This window comes from Cavia porcellus, unplaced genomic scaffold (assembly GCF_034190915.1).
Source record: "Cavia porcellus strain 051 isolate PalLab524CR breed Dunkin Hartley unplaced genomic scaffold, mCavPor4.1 scaffold_23, whole genome shotgun sequence".
NCBI lineage: Eukaryota > Metazoa > Chordata > Mammalia > Rodentia > Caviidae > Cavia > Cavia porcellus.
In genome coordinates this window covers 54,426,488-54,442,637 of record NW_026947506.1, presented here as the reverse complement: position 1 = coordinate 54,442,637, position 16,150 = coordinate 54,426,488, and the positions used below count along the sequence as shown (strand labels likewise).

Here is a 16,150-nt window from a genome sequence, read left to right as displayed (position 1 = left end):
AGAGCCCTGCACCCATTGCCACGTCCTATGCCTCAGACCAATGTGACCTCAACAGAAACCACAGTCTTTGTTTAGTCTGGCAGTGGACACCAGGCTCAACCCTGTGCAGATGCAAAGAAGCACACCTGTGGTCCTGTTAGCACACAAGGCAACGGCACGGGAATCAGCGTGTGGCCACGCAAGGACATCGGAAAGCATACATGCAGCCCTGCAAGGACACTGGGAAATGCATGCGCAGCCCTCCAGGATCCTCCCAGGAGCAACTTCAGATGAAGCCTCTGAGAATAAAAACCAGAGGTTCTTGGGAAGAAATATAGTTCAAACATAGTTTGAACTGGGAAACTCTGGCACCCAGAGGATGCTGTAACACACAACAATTAAGTCTCCTTGTGTACTTTCTGCATAAATGACCTTACAGATCATAGATTACTGTGTTCCTACTCCCCTCCTGTTTCTGATTTCCCTAGCTTTCTCCTCCCTCAGCAGGTTTGCCAATAGAAACCATGCTGCTACATTTATTCTCTTTGTGGCCAGTGCATATATGAAGGTTTAAGGGGCCACTACTTGGTTTTGCCAGTCTTGACAGCCCATGGCAGGAGGTACATGCAGTCTGCAGGAGGAGGAGGAAATGGTCCGGGCGGGATGTAGCTTGGCATGGCCAAGGGGGCCTCCCCAGCCTGAGCTGACCATTGCTGTGATTGGGCTTTTGCCTGCCGCTGGGCTTACCTCATGGGAAGGGGTCTTTGCCCCGTCAGCCTGGGAATAAGCTTTGACTCTAGGGATTAGTGAGCCTGGGAAATGGCCCTGCTGCAATGGCTGCAGCCTCGGGCCCTGTTTGGTAGCAGTTTCCCATTTTCACTTGTACCTGAGCCAGGTGAGACTTGGTATCTTGCAAGAGATCTGCAGTTCATTTCCCAGTGAGAACAGATTGCGCGTGAAAAGTGCCTGTGACAGTGGCCCCTGCTGTGCTCTGCTTGGGCCTTGGAGGCTCCTTGTGACAGCAGGCGCAGGTTGTCTCTGGAGTAACAACCGCAAGGCTTCGCGATTGTCTGTGCGAGGACTGTTCTTCTCTTCCTTTGCTCAGATGTCACCTTTTTTGTAGCCACACGCTGTGGGACACGCCGCAGTACCCCTACTTGGGATGCTGAGGCATGAGGATCTCAGGTTTGGAGGCCAGGCTGGGCAATTTAGCCAGACTCTGGCTCCAAGTAAATAAATAAATAGGCTGGAAATGTAGCTTATGCCAGTTGGAGTCAGTCCCTAGTACCATAAAACCAACCAAGTTGCCTTAATGGTGTTCGAAGGTAGAGACCATAGCTCCCGAATTACAGCACATTGGGTGAGGAAAGGCACCTGGGCTGTGTGTGTTCCCCACACTGGTGACCTGAGGCTGGAGGGCACATGGGGAACTGTGGCCCCGGTGCTGCGGATACGGGGCAGCACTGCCATTGCTGCTCTTGTTGGAAGCTTTTATTTTTGTCAGTGCTGGGGTCAGAGCCTTGTGCGTGCTCAGCAAGCGCCCTCCCCCTGGGCTACACCTCCAGCCCTTTTTTAACGTTGGCATGGGGTCTCTGAGTTGCCCAGACTAGCTCAAGCTTGTGATCTTTTTGCCTCAACCTCCCAAGTAGCTGAGATCACAGGCATGTCCCTCTGTGTCCAGCCTCTATTCAGAGCTTGTGAGAGGTATTTTGTGAAAGCCTAACAGCTTTGTGCTCCCTTGGTGGTTGGGTAATTGACTCTGGTTCTCCTCAAAATCTTTTCACCACGTGATGTCAGAGAAAGCAACACTCGGTGGCCAGGTGGAGTAGTAGTTCTCAGTGCCCCAGGATGGGCAGGAGTACCTGGTTCCACAGTCAGTGCCAGGGGACTCCCAGACACAGCTTCCAGGGAAGAATCCCTAGGTTGGGGTGGGAGTCTGGCATTCTGCTCTACAGTCCGAAGGCCTTCAGGCCTGGTCCCTGCCTCTCCAGCCTGCAGAGGGAGGGTGGGGCAGGAAGTGCTCTCCAGAGACCTGGCTGTGATCTGGCTGGACCTCAGGCCGCCTCTGCTGTGTGGACACCACGAGGGGTCCTCTTCACGCAGTGTGAGTCCGTATGTGGCAGTGCACGTTTTCAGGGGGGATGATCCATAACTGCCTTTGGATCTGTGACCCACAGAACTGTAAACACTTCATTGTATCATTTGTGTCTGGGCTTTAGAGCACATGGTTTCAGCAGAGATGATAAATACAGAAACACGTAATGTGCCAGTCATCTTTCTGGTCCCTCACTTCCACATTAGAAATGTCTTGAGATCGGATTCCATCATCACTTTCAGAGCACTCATGCTGGCTGCTGGGACCAGTCTTTTGTATCTAGTAGAAGCAGAACAAACTCAGTGTCTCCTCCTCATTTTGTTTTTTGGTTACCTACTGTGTTTTGTTCAGTTGGGTTTGTGCATGGTACTGCTAATTAGGTGTTGTACCACTGAGCTGTGTTTGTCCCCCATTCTTTTTATTTTCTAATTCTGAGATGGTCTTACTGAGTTGCTCAGGCTAACCCAAACCTGAAATCCTCCTCTCAGCCTCTTAGAATGTTGAGGTTATAGATGGCCAGGTTCCTTACCTGTTTGTTCAAATGTCATGTCATGCTGTCTTCAGTCATAACAGAAGAGAGAAGGAGAAAGGGAACACCTTGAGAGCCGTCTCTGCAGCTGTCTGCTCTGTGTTGGTCTGGTAAAACCCAGACACTACCCACAGTTTTCAAGCTACCCATTTTATTTATTTATTTATTTAGATGGTGCTGGGGATTTAATCTGTAAGCTTCACAATGAGTTACATCTCTTGCCCTTTTTTATTTTGAGACAAGGTTTCACTGAGTTGCCCTGGCTGAGCTTTTTTTTTTTTTTTTGGATACTGAGAATCAAACTCGGGACCTTGTCCTAGCCAAGCAGGTGCTGTGCCATTGAGCTGTGTCCCCACCCCCTCCACTGAGCTTAAACTTAAAAGCTTGCCACACTTGCCTGTCTTTTTACATTTGGTTTTATGTTTTGTAGTTGGTTGTATCTGCCTGTTTTATTCCCACGGTACTGGGCATAAACCCGGACATGCACACTGAAGTACATCCCAACCTTTTTTTATTTTGGATCTGTCTCAGTTTCTCAGGATGTTGAGAGTACAAGTGTGTACCACCATGCCTGACCTTGTATTCACTAAGAAAGTTACATACTGCATCTATGTATATACTTTTCTTTCCCTCTGAGGCCAGTTCCTACTATGTTGGCCCTGAACTCCTGGAAACAAGTGATCATCCCTCCTCAGCTTCCCAAGTAGCTGGGACTATACGAAGCCAGGGCCATAGCTTGGATCCCTATTTTTATTTATTTATTTACTTTTATTTAAAAATTTAACAACCTGAGTGCACACCTATAATCCCAGCATTCATGAGTCTGAGGCAGGAGGATCACTGCAAGTTCAAGGCCCGCCTAGGCTTCATAGCCTATATAGCCTTGTCTTGTAAAGAAAAATGAAAATTACATCTGTGGTAAATATTGTAGCAGGTCACAATGATCTACAATGAGTGTCCTGTCATCTGACCACTGTCCCAAGTTCTGTCATCTCTGGGACCCTTGCTGTCCCCTAGGCTGATTGCACACCTCACCAAGTCCCCATAACCCTCTCTGCCGGCATGAGAGGCCCTCCCCATTGGCGTGGAAGGTCTCCCCATTAGGGCCTCAGCATGCTGGGAACATGTGGAAATTGGCCATTTTATGTTTTTTCACTTAAACATACCCAAAATGACACTATCCTTTTCAGTGTTTAAGATCAGGAGTAAATAGCTAAGCCCCATCAGTCTGGACATTGGTCTCTTTGTTTGGTAGGATGAGGTGCCAGCTTCTTCCCATGCCAGCTTGTGGCCTTGGGAGGTGGGAAGAGCTGGGGCCATCATCTTCCCTAGAGTGCTCACAACAGCCTCAGTGGGCGTCACTGGCCCTGTATCTGTCCTTGTGCCTGCTGCTTTGACCCTGGCCCACTTCCTGAGCCCTGCCCCTGGGGCTGTTCCACCGATGCCCAAGTTGGTCAGGGCTTTGGTGTGCCTGTGACTTGGCTCACGATGGTTGCTGTGGAGTTGGGGCCTGGTGTGTGCCAGGGCAGGGTGCAGGGCTGCTGTCTTTCCTCTACATGTTGTCCTCTGACCCTTTGCTACTTCCCTGCTTAGGAAGCATAAGCCTGTTGTCATCTGTGCCATTGCCCATGAAGGGTGGCAGGGCCTTTTTGCTTGGTAAACAATGAACCACCTTGGATCTACTCAGCTAGCATTGCACGCTGCCCTTCCATTCCCACGCTCACTGGGGCTTCTTTCTTGGCAGGCCCTGCAGAGCTGTCCTGGCCTCTTGCTCCCGGGGCAGGACTGGGCCATGCTCTTGCTCTCACCCACAACTCCCTGAGGTGACCTCTCTACAGAGCACTTCAGGGTTGTTTCAGTGACGCGCTCAGAAGGCATTTTAGGTAATGTAAGTCTAGTGCCTGGAATACTTTTTGTTTGTGGTGTTAATAATTAATTCAGGGCCTTGCACAGGCTAAGCATGTGTACTGTACCAGTGAGCTCCCTTTTATATATAACCCTCTCTTCGGTTACTTTATGATCTCAGTAATCAAGCCTTCAAAGCTGCCCCTCTGGGCTCTTCAGCTTCCTCTTGTTAAAAGCAGTCCCAGCAGTGGTGACAAACCACCTAAACAAGCCCCAGCTTTATCATGATATTTTTTTCCTGAGGGGTCTGTATTTGTGGTTAAGTTAGGGAGAAAAATGAACCTCTCTGCAGGCAGCAAGCAGCACAGAGCGGCATCTGCAGTGTTGATATCCTTGGCATTGTGCTTACTCAGCAGGGCGAGGAGAGAGCCAGCTCTCACAGGAAATGCCTGCTATACTGAGCCCCCAAGGGCCCAGGGCAGCTGGAGGGGTTGGGTGTCTGCTCAGGAGGGAGTTGGCAGCAAGCGGTGGGTCTTGGGACGAGGAGCCAAGCAAGAGAAGAACCACAGTTTGTGTGTGAAGAAACCCAGAAACCCAAGGTGAAGCCAAGGGTCATGGTTATTTTGTTCAGTGGGCAGGGCTGTGAGTGCCGCCTTTTGCACCTGGGAGAGCAAGTTTGAGTGCCCAGAGGAAGCACGAGGCACTGAGTCCAGGACACCCCAGAGCTGATTTAGGCCAGGCGGGAAGAGAGGCACCAGCTCAGAATGAGGTCGCCACATCTTTGGGAGTGTGATAATTTTAATGATTAGCTTACATTTTAAGCAAAAACTTTTTTAAAAAGTCAGCAATTAATGGAAGGGGAAGGGAGACGGCAGCACGCTGAGGGGGCAGACACCAGTGGGGAGCAAGAGTGAGATGAGGCTCAGCCTTGTGCTCTGAAGAGCTGAAGGTGCTGGGCTTTGTGAGTCAGCCAGGTCCTACCACCATGATGCCTGGGGTGGCGATGAGAGGGCTTCTACCAGGCCAGGTGCAGCACCCTGAGGGGTAAGACAGTTTGGTTAACTTCCAGGCTCCTGCCACGTCCAAGGCCAGCCAAGGGAGGTTTCAGGGCCCTTGGGACAGCTCTGTGTCCTCCCTTGCACTGTGACAGTGCCTCAGAAAGCCCAGCATTCTGCCTGTAACCTTAGAGTAGCACTCCATAGAGGCACAAAGCCCGCACATGACGCCGCTGGTTCCCTGCCCAGGGATGCTGTTACCACGTGACGCTAGGTGACCACTGGCTCTGCCTGGCCTCTCTTGGGTTTATAGTTTCGAGTGAAGCATGCTATTATGGGCAACCCCACCAACCTAAGCACCTGCCTTTCCCAAAAGATGCCATATGGTTGCTTTGGAGGGTAGTCACAGATGTCTCTGATGTAATCTCTGCGCAGGGAAAGCCTTATTCTCAAGCATTGGCATAACAAACACCTCGAAACTTGGCAACTTAAAGGGCACCAGTGTGGCATTTCTCATGATTCTAAGGGTTCCTTGGTGGCCCATATGGCTGAAGTTTGGCCAGGTGAGAGTATGAAAGCCTGTTGTGTCTGCTCACCAGGCTCTGATGGCCTGAGAGGCACTCAGTGAGAAGGAAAGGCTGTCCAGCAGGGCCAGCGCACAGGATGGATGGATCTCGTGGCCCAGCCCCAGTACATTGGCCAGAGCAGTTCATAGGCCTCCTACGGCATGGGGAAACCAAGATCACCCTGCTAGAAAAACAGGGCATCTCTGTGGGCCAGGAGGCTATAAAACCAGGTAGCAACCTCCAGCCCTCTTCATGGTTATTGCATTACCTGCCACCTTGAGTCTAGCATGGCATCCTGGGACCAGAGGGACCGTCCATGGGGCAGGCTTTGGTAATCTTGGGTGCTCACTGATGTTTAATTCACATATATGGAGGAAAGGTGGCAGAGATAGGAAATAATCCTCTTAACCTCTGCCACCCTTGCTTTATTTTATTTTATTTTATTTTTTTTTTTTGTCTTTTTCCTTTTTATCGGTACCGGGAATCGAACTCACGACTGCCTGCTTGCAAGGCAGGCGTTTATGCCGCTGAGCTAAATCCCCAGCCCCATGCCACCCTTGCTTTAAAAACTGGCTTTGCCATAAAGGAGCTCGCATTCATTTAGTTACTTTAACTGAGGGATAAGAACGTCGGGTCCAGCTTTAACGACTCAGCCTTGGTAGACTTGTGGCCCATACTGATGCCTCAGTGCACTCCTCCGAGTCTTTGCTTGGTGGCTGGAGTGATGGTGGGTGCTGGTCACAACCAGGTCTCAGGAAAACCTGCTTGTTGTGGACAGGGTGGCTGAGGGCTGGATGGTAGGAGTGTTGTTGTCCAGCTCTCTCTCTGGAGGCTTGTGTTAAGCCCTCAGCAGCAAGCAGCAGTTGGCAAGTGCTTTGGAAGTGGGCAGTTTGTCCATCCAGGGCCTCCCTACGTGGAGGCTGGTTCATGTGGTCAGAACTGCCAGGTGTTCAGGTTTGCAATGTCATTCCTAGGGCAAGTTCAGGAGATGCTTGGCCCTCCACACAGCAGAACAGACCCAGGGGTGGCTATGGATGGCCGTGGGAGGCTCGGGGAAGTCCTTGAGCCAACCTTCTCTGCAGAGGAAAGAGTTGGTCAGCTGCCCATCACAGCTGGCTCGACATCCGTCTGGACTGCAGGCAGTGTGGTCACGGGATGCCAGGACATTCAGGGAGTGGCTGCCTGCTCAGCTTTGCTGGCTGAGAAAACCAAAAAGGATCACAAGGCTGGTTCTTCTTGGTTACGTACTGTTCCATAGTTGATATTTATAGGAGTTGAAAAGCACAGTTGGTGCCAGCACTTTTGGGCGAGGATGTTTGTGATAGCACCCTGCCCGTTTATCAGCTGTGTGGTGGCCTTTGAGCCCGGGTGTGGCTCAGGATCTGCAACTAGAGGCCGCCCTGCCCAACTGCCAAATCCTTACTGTGCATCCAGTATCTTGGCACAGGACCAGATGCAGTGACGCTTGCACAGTGATGGGGGTGACCACAGGAGAGGGACAGAGGCAGGTGGGCAGCTGCAGAGTCAGAGATGTAGGGCTGTGGAGCCGAGACAGCCAGTCAGTGAGTGCCATCATGGAGTGGAGTCTGGGGCTCAGGGACACCCCCTCAGGCCACCACAAGCAATTGCAGGTGTATCCATGGGAGTGAGTATCTCTCTGGCTCCTGCAGACAAACAGGCCAGAGCTTGAGCAGCATCCTGCTGGTGTCTGGGAGAGCAACCCCTGGGTTGTGGAGGGCTGCGCATGGTGCCTCGTGGGAGAGACAGTGGGGCAGAGCAGGTGGCAAGCATCCTACTGGCATCCCTCCGCATTCTCTGTTGGAAACCTAACAACTGGGGAGTGTGGCCTTTGAGACCCTCCCAGGTCTTAAAACTTAGATGTGGCTTTGTGTATCCCTGAGCTGAGAGTAAGTGGGAACAGACAAGCTCCATGGTCGGAAGCCTGGCCGCCCAGGTTGGCACTGAGTGGTAGAGAGCCCTCGGACTCCCGGAGGAAGTGCTGCTCCCCCAGGAAGGAGGCAGAGCTCCATTTGATTGGCCAAAGTCAGTGGGAAACTTGCTCCCTGCCCAGAACTAACAGAGTTCTAACTACCCAAGCGGGGGGGAGTCCCCTTTCAGGATAAAGAGCCCTAGCTGCAAAGAACATCAGGGTCAGGGTGTCCAGCTAGCATGGCAGCTCAGACTTTTGACTTGGGAAGCAGAAGATTCAGCGCTTTGAGTCACCTACACTAAAGTTGAAACTCTGGTTCCATTTCACTTCACCAAGAGTGTTCGTTATTTACACTTCAAAACCTGGGGAGTTGTTTTTGTTTTTTGTTTGAGACAGGATCTCATCTTATGTAGTTCAGGCTGGCTCAAACTTGGAGATCCCTGCCTGTTACCAGATGCAGCAGTCAGTGCCCTTCCAGCTTTGAGGCTGATCCAGGGCCCCCGTTGTCCTCTAGGCCCACCTTTCCAGGCAGTTTCATGGGCCTTGGGGTGTCTTTATAGCCCTGACCATCTACGAGAACGTTTTTAACCTTTTCCCTCTTACCAGTGACTTTGTCCTCTGGTGGTCAGAGCTGTGTGTGCCTTTGTGTATTCAAGTCACAGTTGATATTTTCCTTTATTAGTTTTGTGATGGGCAGTTAAGAGGCTGGGTAGGCAGGTGACCTTTGCAGTGGGTGTGGTGGAGCTAGGGATGCAACATGAATGACTCACAAGTCCACGGGACCTCCCTTCCTGCCCAAGAAGCCAGAGTCCAATTTTGCATCTGTCTCATGGGTGAAATTCCTATTTCAGGAAGCTTCATCTTTTGTGATTTGAAATTATTCAAACTTTCAGGGCAAAAGCTGTGGCTCCGAGGCAGGGGGAAAAAAAAAAAAGAAGCGGTGGCTCCAGGGATTACAGCAGATGGGGCTTGGCCACTTACCCTGCATTGTCCCATCCGCTCCACAGGGCCAGATGTGAGATCAGCAGCAGTGAAGGGTAGGAGAGGAGCTTCAGGCAGCACATTTCAGAGAGCTCCAGATCCATCTCCAGGGCTGACAGAGGCTTTGGGGTTTGTAGGAAAGGAAGGCATGAGGAAGCGGGTAGCTGGCATTTATGTAGCCACCTGGGAGAGGTGATGCTGGTCAGTCTGGCTGGTCACAGGGTGTCCCAGGACACATTCTGGGGGTCCTGGGGAAAGCAGTCATCACTGGTGGGGGCAGTTTGGTTTCCTTATGAGATGTGTTTGGGGGCAGCCTCAGTTCCCATTCTGGGGTGGTTGCACCTGCTTGGGATGACCTCATGCGGTGACTGTGAGTTTCCAGTTTTCCCAGAATGCCAGGACACTGCAGGTTTAGGACAGTGACTGGAGACGAGCTGGATGTAGAAGGCAGTTGGATGTCCCTGCTCATCCTGATAGTGATTTACTGTTGTCTTGGTGGCCTCAGTCTTGAGGAAGAATGAGATGGGGGGAGGAGGGATTGGGATGAGTAACCCTCACACACAGGCTCTCCTCTGGTGTAGCACCCCTGTGCATTGGGGGGGTGGGCTTTAAGATAGTAAGGGAGACACAGGCCAGGGTGAGGTGCCAGCTATGTCTTGCTGCTCCTTACCACTGGGCATTTTCAGGCGCAGCCTCCAGGCCCTTGTTATGTAATCACATTTCCCAGCAGCCCCCTCCTGCCCTCTTTCCACCTTGTCCATGGAGAAGTTGCTGTCCTGCCCACACTGCCAGTGGATTCTTGGGTGTCCAGACAGTAGAAAGGGATAGTTAGTAGTAAGGGATAGTTAGTAGTAAATTTGACTCAGAGAAACAGCAGCTGACAGCTTGGTGGCCTGGACAGGATTATTTTCCTCACCGAGAATGTGGGACAGCTCAGTTTTCAAGGATGCTACAGCGCCCAGGTGCCCCTCCCTGCCTGGTATCCTGTCACATGCAGAAGGAAGCGGCTTTGCTTTTGCCTCTGGGACTTCCCATCCAGCTGCCTGTCTTAGACTGGTCTCAGTTGTCCCCCAGGTAGGCACAGGTGTTCAGTTACAGCAGGGAGGACACCAGGTTGAGACAGGCAGAAAGAGAGCTGAGCTGCTGCAGGAGGAGATGGGTGTCTCAGGAGGAGGGAGGGCAGAGACCAGGGCCAGGCACAAGAAGGCCCTGCAGGCGACCGAGGAGAGGAAAGCAGCAATTAGCATGTGGCTGTGTGGGAATCTTGTGCAGGGAGGTAAGGGGCTCTGGGCTGCTCTCCCTGTAGGTTCCTTTTGGGGGTGCGTCACAGCACAGAATGGACCAGTGTTTGCCACCACTTCCAGCTCAAGCACAACTGCCTGCTGGGGTTGTGCGCTGCCTGCCTGGCTTGCTGCAGGCTTGGAGGGTCTTTCCATTGAGGCCTGGCCCGTGGGTGCCAGAGGTGGGGAAGAGCCACCTAGTGGCTTGTTGTGTTGTCCTCAGCTCATTGAAAATAACCTGAAGTTTTATTGCCAGCATTGGAAGTCAGTACGAGTAGGCCCCTCGGGTCCTAGTCACTGCCGCCCTCTTCCCTGGGCCTGGGCCGGAAAGAATCTTCCCCGTAGTTCTCCAGCTCACTCAGGTGAGTGGAAGAGACCTGTGGCATTGCAGTAAAGAGCCAGGCCCCTTGCTGGAAGGGTCACTGTACCACTGTGCCCTGGACCCCTGCGTGACTGACTGGCACCTGCTATGTGTGAGCTCTGCTCAAGCCCAGCTCTTCTGCAGATGCTTTGGTCATCAGTCCTTGGGTGTCTGATGAGTTAGAAAAGCCAGCCCAGGAGCAGCAGTGCCAGCTAGCTGCAGTGATTATTTTGTTATCATTTTTTTCTTACTCAAAGCATATCATACTGTAGAGAGAAAAAAAAAGAAAAAAGTTTGTATGGCTAGGGAGGCGCCTTAATCCAAAGTCCTGGGTTGTGTGATTTATTCTGTGTGCCTGGACACTGGTAATGGGCTCTGTGACATAGAAGAGAAACTATAGATTAAAGGTTTAAAAGTAGATTATGCCAGGCATGGTGGTGGCCTGTGCCTGTAATCCCAGCACTTGGAAGGCTGAGGCAGAAGAATCACCATGGGTTGGAGGCCAGCCTGAAGTATGTGGCAGGACTGTCTGGAAAAAGAGCAAAAAAACAAAACAAAAAAGGTGGGTTGTACTGCATGGCAGAGGTCACTGGCTTTCAGGGTCACACTTTCCTTTTATCCTTGATGCAGCCCCAAGGGTTGTGGGACTCGGTGGGCTGGGCATGATGTGAGCGCTTGAGTGGGTCTAATCAGGTTTTATGTGCAAGAACAGATGACCATGGTTCTGGCTGCATAGGGCTGAGATGGGCTTGGGTCACTATGTGCCCAGCTGCCATCCCAGGGGGACTTAGTCATTGAGGCTGGACCTGCAGGTGCTGGAGGAGGGGAGAGCCACCTAGTGGCTTCTTGGGGCATTTTTGAGAGATGGACAGCCACGCTCTGGACCTTGCCGGTTTCTGCTTCCAGAGCAAGGACTTGTGGCTGCAAAGGCCTGTGGTGTCCGATCATCTCTTCTTCCAGGAGGATGGAGCACCGGGGTGTGCTGTCCTGGCTCATCTGCTTCCAGAGTTGAGAGCATGCTCTTGGGCCTTGTGGAGAAGCTCCATGAAGGCAGGAACACCTGGGAACGTCTGCCAGACACTTGCACAACCATCTTCTGAGTCCCTATACTTGCACAGAACGTGGTGGGCAGTGGGGGCAGGCCCTGTCCCAAGTGTCACTGCAGAGCAGCCTTCTCTCCACATGCTCAGGCATGAGCCTAACTCCTCCTGCAGAGATCTGCCACTGCTGCCTTGAGTAGGAGTCAGTGTAATGGGGGGAAGAGTTAGGTTGGAGTTGGTTAGGCCAGGTTCTGGTTTTAGGTAGTAGGTGTGTGATGAACCTCTGGAAAGAAACATGTGCAGCTCTCTTTCTGACTGCAGGTGACATCTGTGTGAAGTGATGCTACAGCAGATATCATATGTGACAGGAGAACCTTGGATCTCTTCTGCCATTAGCTATACATGAAAATTAATAAAATTAATTTTTATTAGAATTGTAAAAACACTTAAAAATAGTGAAGAAAACATTCAATTAACAAATTTCACTCTCTATATATTATGTGTTTGTGTTTTGTTTTTGTTTTGAGATAGGCCTCGGTATATACAGTTCAGGCTGACCTTAAACTCATCATGTAACCCAGGCTGACTTCAAGCTCACAGTGACCCTCCTGCCTCAGCCTCCTGAGTGCTAGGATTACAGACCTGTTCCACCATACCTAACATTTATTTTTTGTTTGTTTGTTTGTTTGTTTTGTTTTGAGACAGGATTTCTATTCAGGCTGCCAGGATTGCAGCAATCCTGCCTTCATCCTCAAGTGCTGGGATTATAGGCATGTGTCACTATACCTGGCTTCCCCATTGTTAAAGTGTAGAATTCAGCAGAGTTTTTGTTTTTGGAGAGTAAGAGGTTACAGTGTTTACTGGGTTTCAAGCCAGGTCCTTATGCATGCTAGGCAAGAGCTGTACCAATGAGCAACAGCTGTAGCCCTTTTTACTTTTGTTTTTGAACTTAGGATCTCACTATGTAGCCCAGCCTGGCCTTGAACTCATGGTGATCCTCCTGCCTCAGCATACTGAGTCCTGGGAGTACAAGTATAGGCCACAATGCCTGACTTGGTTTGATTTTTAAAATTTTTTTTCTGACTACATAATAACTATGTATGGTGGTTTTTTTGTTTGTTTGTTTGTTTTGTTTTTTGTACCAGGGATTGAACTCATGACCTTGTACCTGCTAACTGAGCCACTGAGCTAAATCCCTATGTTCTTTTTTGGAGTGTTCGTGAGACAAGGTTTTGCTGTGTAACTCAAGCTGGCCTTGAACTCATGGTGATCTTTTTGCCTCAGCCTCTGGAGAGCTGGAATTACAGGCATATGCCACCACCCCTGGCCAAAATGAGTTCTTGTTGTAGACTTAAACATCCCACAAAACTTCCTTCAAAACCAAATTTCACTCAGGAGGCTGAGGCAGAATTGCTGCGAGTTCAGGGTCTACCTAGATTAGCTAATGGGAGTCCAAGGCCAGCCTGAACTAACAGCAAGACCCTGTCTCAAAAACATCAAAAAAACAACTAATTTTCAGTGAGAGGCAAGAGTTCCCTGTGTGAGGCAGTGCTCTCAGTAGTGGAGACCTTGACTCTGACCTGGCTGGCATCATAAAGGGGCCTACGCCTAAGGGCCAGTGTCATGGCTTCTTCAGCAATGCCTGTCCTGTCCCCAGACACAGTCAGTCACACAGTCAGTCTTAAGCATCTGTCCACATGCAGGCAAGGAACACATACAAGGAGCATCTTGCCAGAGGTTGCTAGTAAGAGGAAAGTACAAATATAGTAGTTTTCTCTGTTCTGGGTTTTTCAAGGCCATGTAATCAGAATTTACTGGTGGAAGAGTGTTAGAAACTGAGGCATATATTGCAAGCCTGGTGTGGTGGTCCACACTGCCACAGAGGCGGCTGAGGCAGGATTATAAATTCAAAGCCAGTCTAAGCAACTTAGACCATGATCCCAAAAAATAGAATGTGAGGTGTAGCTCAGCAGTAGGGCACTTGCCTAGTAAGTATGAGGCCCTAGTTCAGCCCCTAGTGCTGAAGCAAAATACACACATACACAAAACAGTGGAGAAAGATGTATGACAGAGAAGAAAACCAGTGTGTAAGCTTAAAAACCACATTTTAGTAGTTTTCCAGTGGATTTTATTATCTTATTACCTGTTGTATATTTTAAAAAGTCACATGCTTGTATGAGAGAAATGAACTACAATAGTTCAAAATATCTGTGCAGATTATTAATCAAATCATTTAAACATGAAGTAACCAAAATAGTAGCATAAAGGAAATTCAGACTGATAGGACTGCCTGGCTTTCTTTTTTTTTTTTTTTTTTTTGGTCTTTTTTCTTTTTATCGGTACCGGGGATCGAACTCACGACTGCCTGCTTTCAAGGCAGGCGCTTATGCCGCTGAGCTAAATCCCCAGCCCCTGCCTGGCTTTCTTAACACATTTATTGCCTGCTATACTCTGCTAACAGTTCTAGCAGCGCTCTGCATTATTTATAGCATACCAGTGGAGAATCAGTTTCTGTCTTCATCCTACAGAAAAGAAAACTGAGCACAAAAAAACGAAGTAACAGGCTGAGGTGGCAGAGGTTGGGTTCATATGTGCACTCCTGGAGCGGCAATGAGGCTCCTCTTTGTGGGTGGCAAGGCCCACGGCTGTGCTGAACTTCTGGGATCCCTTGGGAGGTACTTGGTGCCCTGCTGTCCCTGAGGGAGAGCCAGCAGGGTCTAGGAAAGGCAGCCTGGGTGTGCCCAGGGAAGAGAGCTGTGGCCCCTGTGTTGTCAGGTGACCACAGTGCTCTTGTGTTGTAGTCAGAAGTTGCAAGTACAGTTACAAGACACAGAATTTATAGTATTATTTTATGATGGTCGCTCAGAGTTAAATACAAGAAAGTTTAGGAAAGCTGTCCACAGCACTAAAGACCTGGATAATCCAGCAGGGCCTGGACCCCACAGCAATGTCCTGCATGAGTCCAGATGAAGACCTAGAGCCCATGACAGTACCTCCCACAAATCCAACTAGCGGGCTAAAGTCCATGATGAAGACTCCTGCAAGTGTGTTTCACAGATCTGTGCTGGGAAGGCCCAAAGGTTGGTGGTGGGAGCTAGAAAGTCTGTGCCATCAAGGTAAAAGATCTGAGCAAGTAGGTTGAGGGTTTTGCACTCTAGTCAAGAAGCAATGCTCAAAATAAGGACCAGAGCTCCCCCGAAAAGTATGGCAGCCATCCTCAGTAACTAAGGTCCCGAGCTTCTCTGATGATGAGAACAGCTGAGTACATAATCAGGAAGCCAGCGTGACAAGCTTCTCCTGGAGATTAAACAGCATGCATCTTCCCCTCCTGAGCCAGGAAGAGATGCTCCAAGTAAAGACCAGAACTCCCCTAATAGGAATCACAGCCACTCTCGGCGACAAGGTCCTGAGCTCCTCCGATGATAATGACAATTCATATCAGGGAAGCCAGATGACAAGCTCCTGTAGGGGAGCCAACAGCTCCAAACAACAACACTTAGAACCCACAGTATCCCACTGTTCCACTCCACCTCTCCTTTTATTCTGGCAACTTTAATCCTCAGGTGGGCCATCTATGCTCAGCACCATGACAGTTGAATTGAGCTGGTATTAAGTTGACCACCAGTTTTAATCCATGACATCTAATGACAGGGACTTGGAAGTTACCCTCTGAGGGCAAAGAGAAAGGAGGAGGGGCTCGGGGCTCAAGTTCAGAGCCCTCTGTTGGGGATGGGTAGGGCCCAGGCTGTCCAGAGCTGGAGGAGGTGGGTTGGGTGGCCTTTGGTGGCTATGACTCATGTGTGAAGGGTGGCTCTCTAGGTAACTATATCTTTTTGTTTGTTTTAGTCCTGGGATATTTTTTTTCGCAACACCAATGCTGGAGCACCCCCGGGTGCTGCATACCAGAGCCCTCTGACCCTGAGCCGAGGCTCCCTGGCCACTGCAGCCCGCACACAATCCTTGGTAGAGGCCCAGCCCAATGTAGACAAGCTTGTGGAGGACCATCTGGCAGTGCAGTCACTCATCAGGGCGTACCAGGTAAGCAGGGTCTGATACCATCAGGATGGGGGGACACTGTCCTGAGGCTCTCTGAGTGTGTGATGCCATTTAACTCTACCTCCTCCAAAACCAGGTTCTTCCATCCTGCTTCAGGGTCCCAAAGAAGCAAAGCCCAAGTACACAGGAGAAAAAGAGCTAGGCTAACCATATTTGAGCAAATCCTCTCCCACTTTTAGTACCTGCCTCCTAGCCGGGCATGGTGGCTCATGCCTGTAATCCCAGCACTTGGGAGGCTGAGGTGGGAGGATCGTTGCGAGTTCGAGACCAGCCTGGGTTACAAAGTGAGTTCAAGGCCAGCCTGAACTGCACAGCGAGACCCTGTCTCAAAAAAAAAAAAAAAAAAAAAAAAAGTACCTGCCTCCTAGTAATGCCTTATGACGTTTTACAGATTTACAGAAAGATGCGTGGGCAGGGAAACCAAGCTATTACTTAAGCATCAAGGACATTGCTGACCACCTGCTAAACACAGTGGCAGGGCTATTGGGCAGGT

At 50.3% G+C, this 16,150-nt stretch overlaps 1 protein-coding gene across 5 annotated transcripts in view; it reads left to right on the top strand.

Annotated features, from left to right (window-relative positions):
- The window catches only part of Ogdh (oxoglutarate dehydrogenase), a 62,819-nt gene that overhangs the window by 8,416 nt on the left and 38,253 nt on the right, over positions 1-16,150 (top strand). For all 5 annotated transcript variants that reach the window (XM_005001921.4, XM_005001920.4, XM_063234395.1 and 2 more), the window contains one exon: positions 15,448-15,639. In XM_005001921.4, coding sequence (XP_005001978.1) covers positions 15,448-15,639 — 192 coding nt within the window. The remainder of the gene's footprint in view (positions 1-15,447; positions 15,640-16,150) is intronic.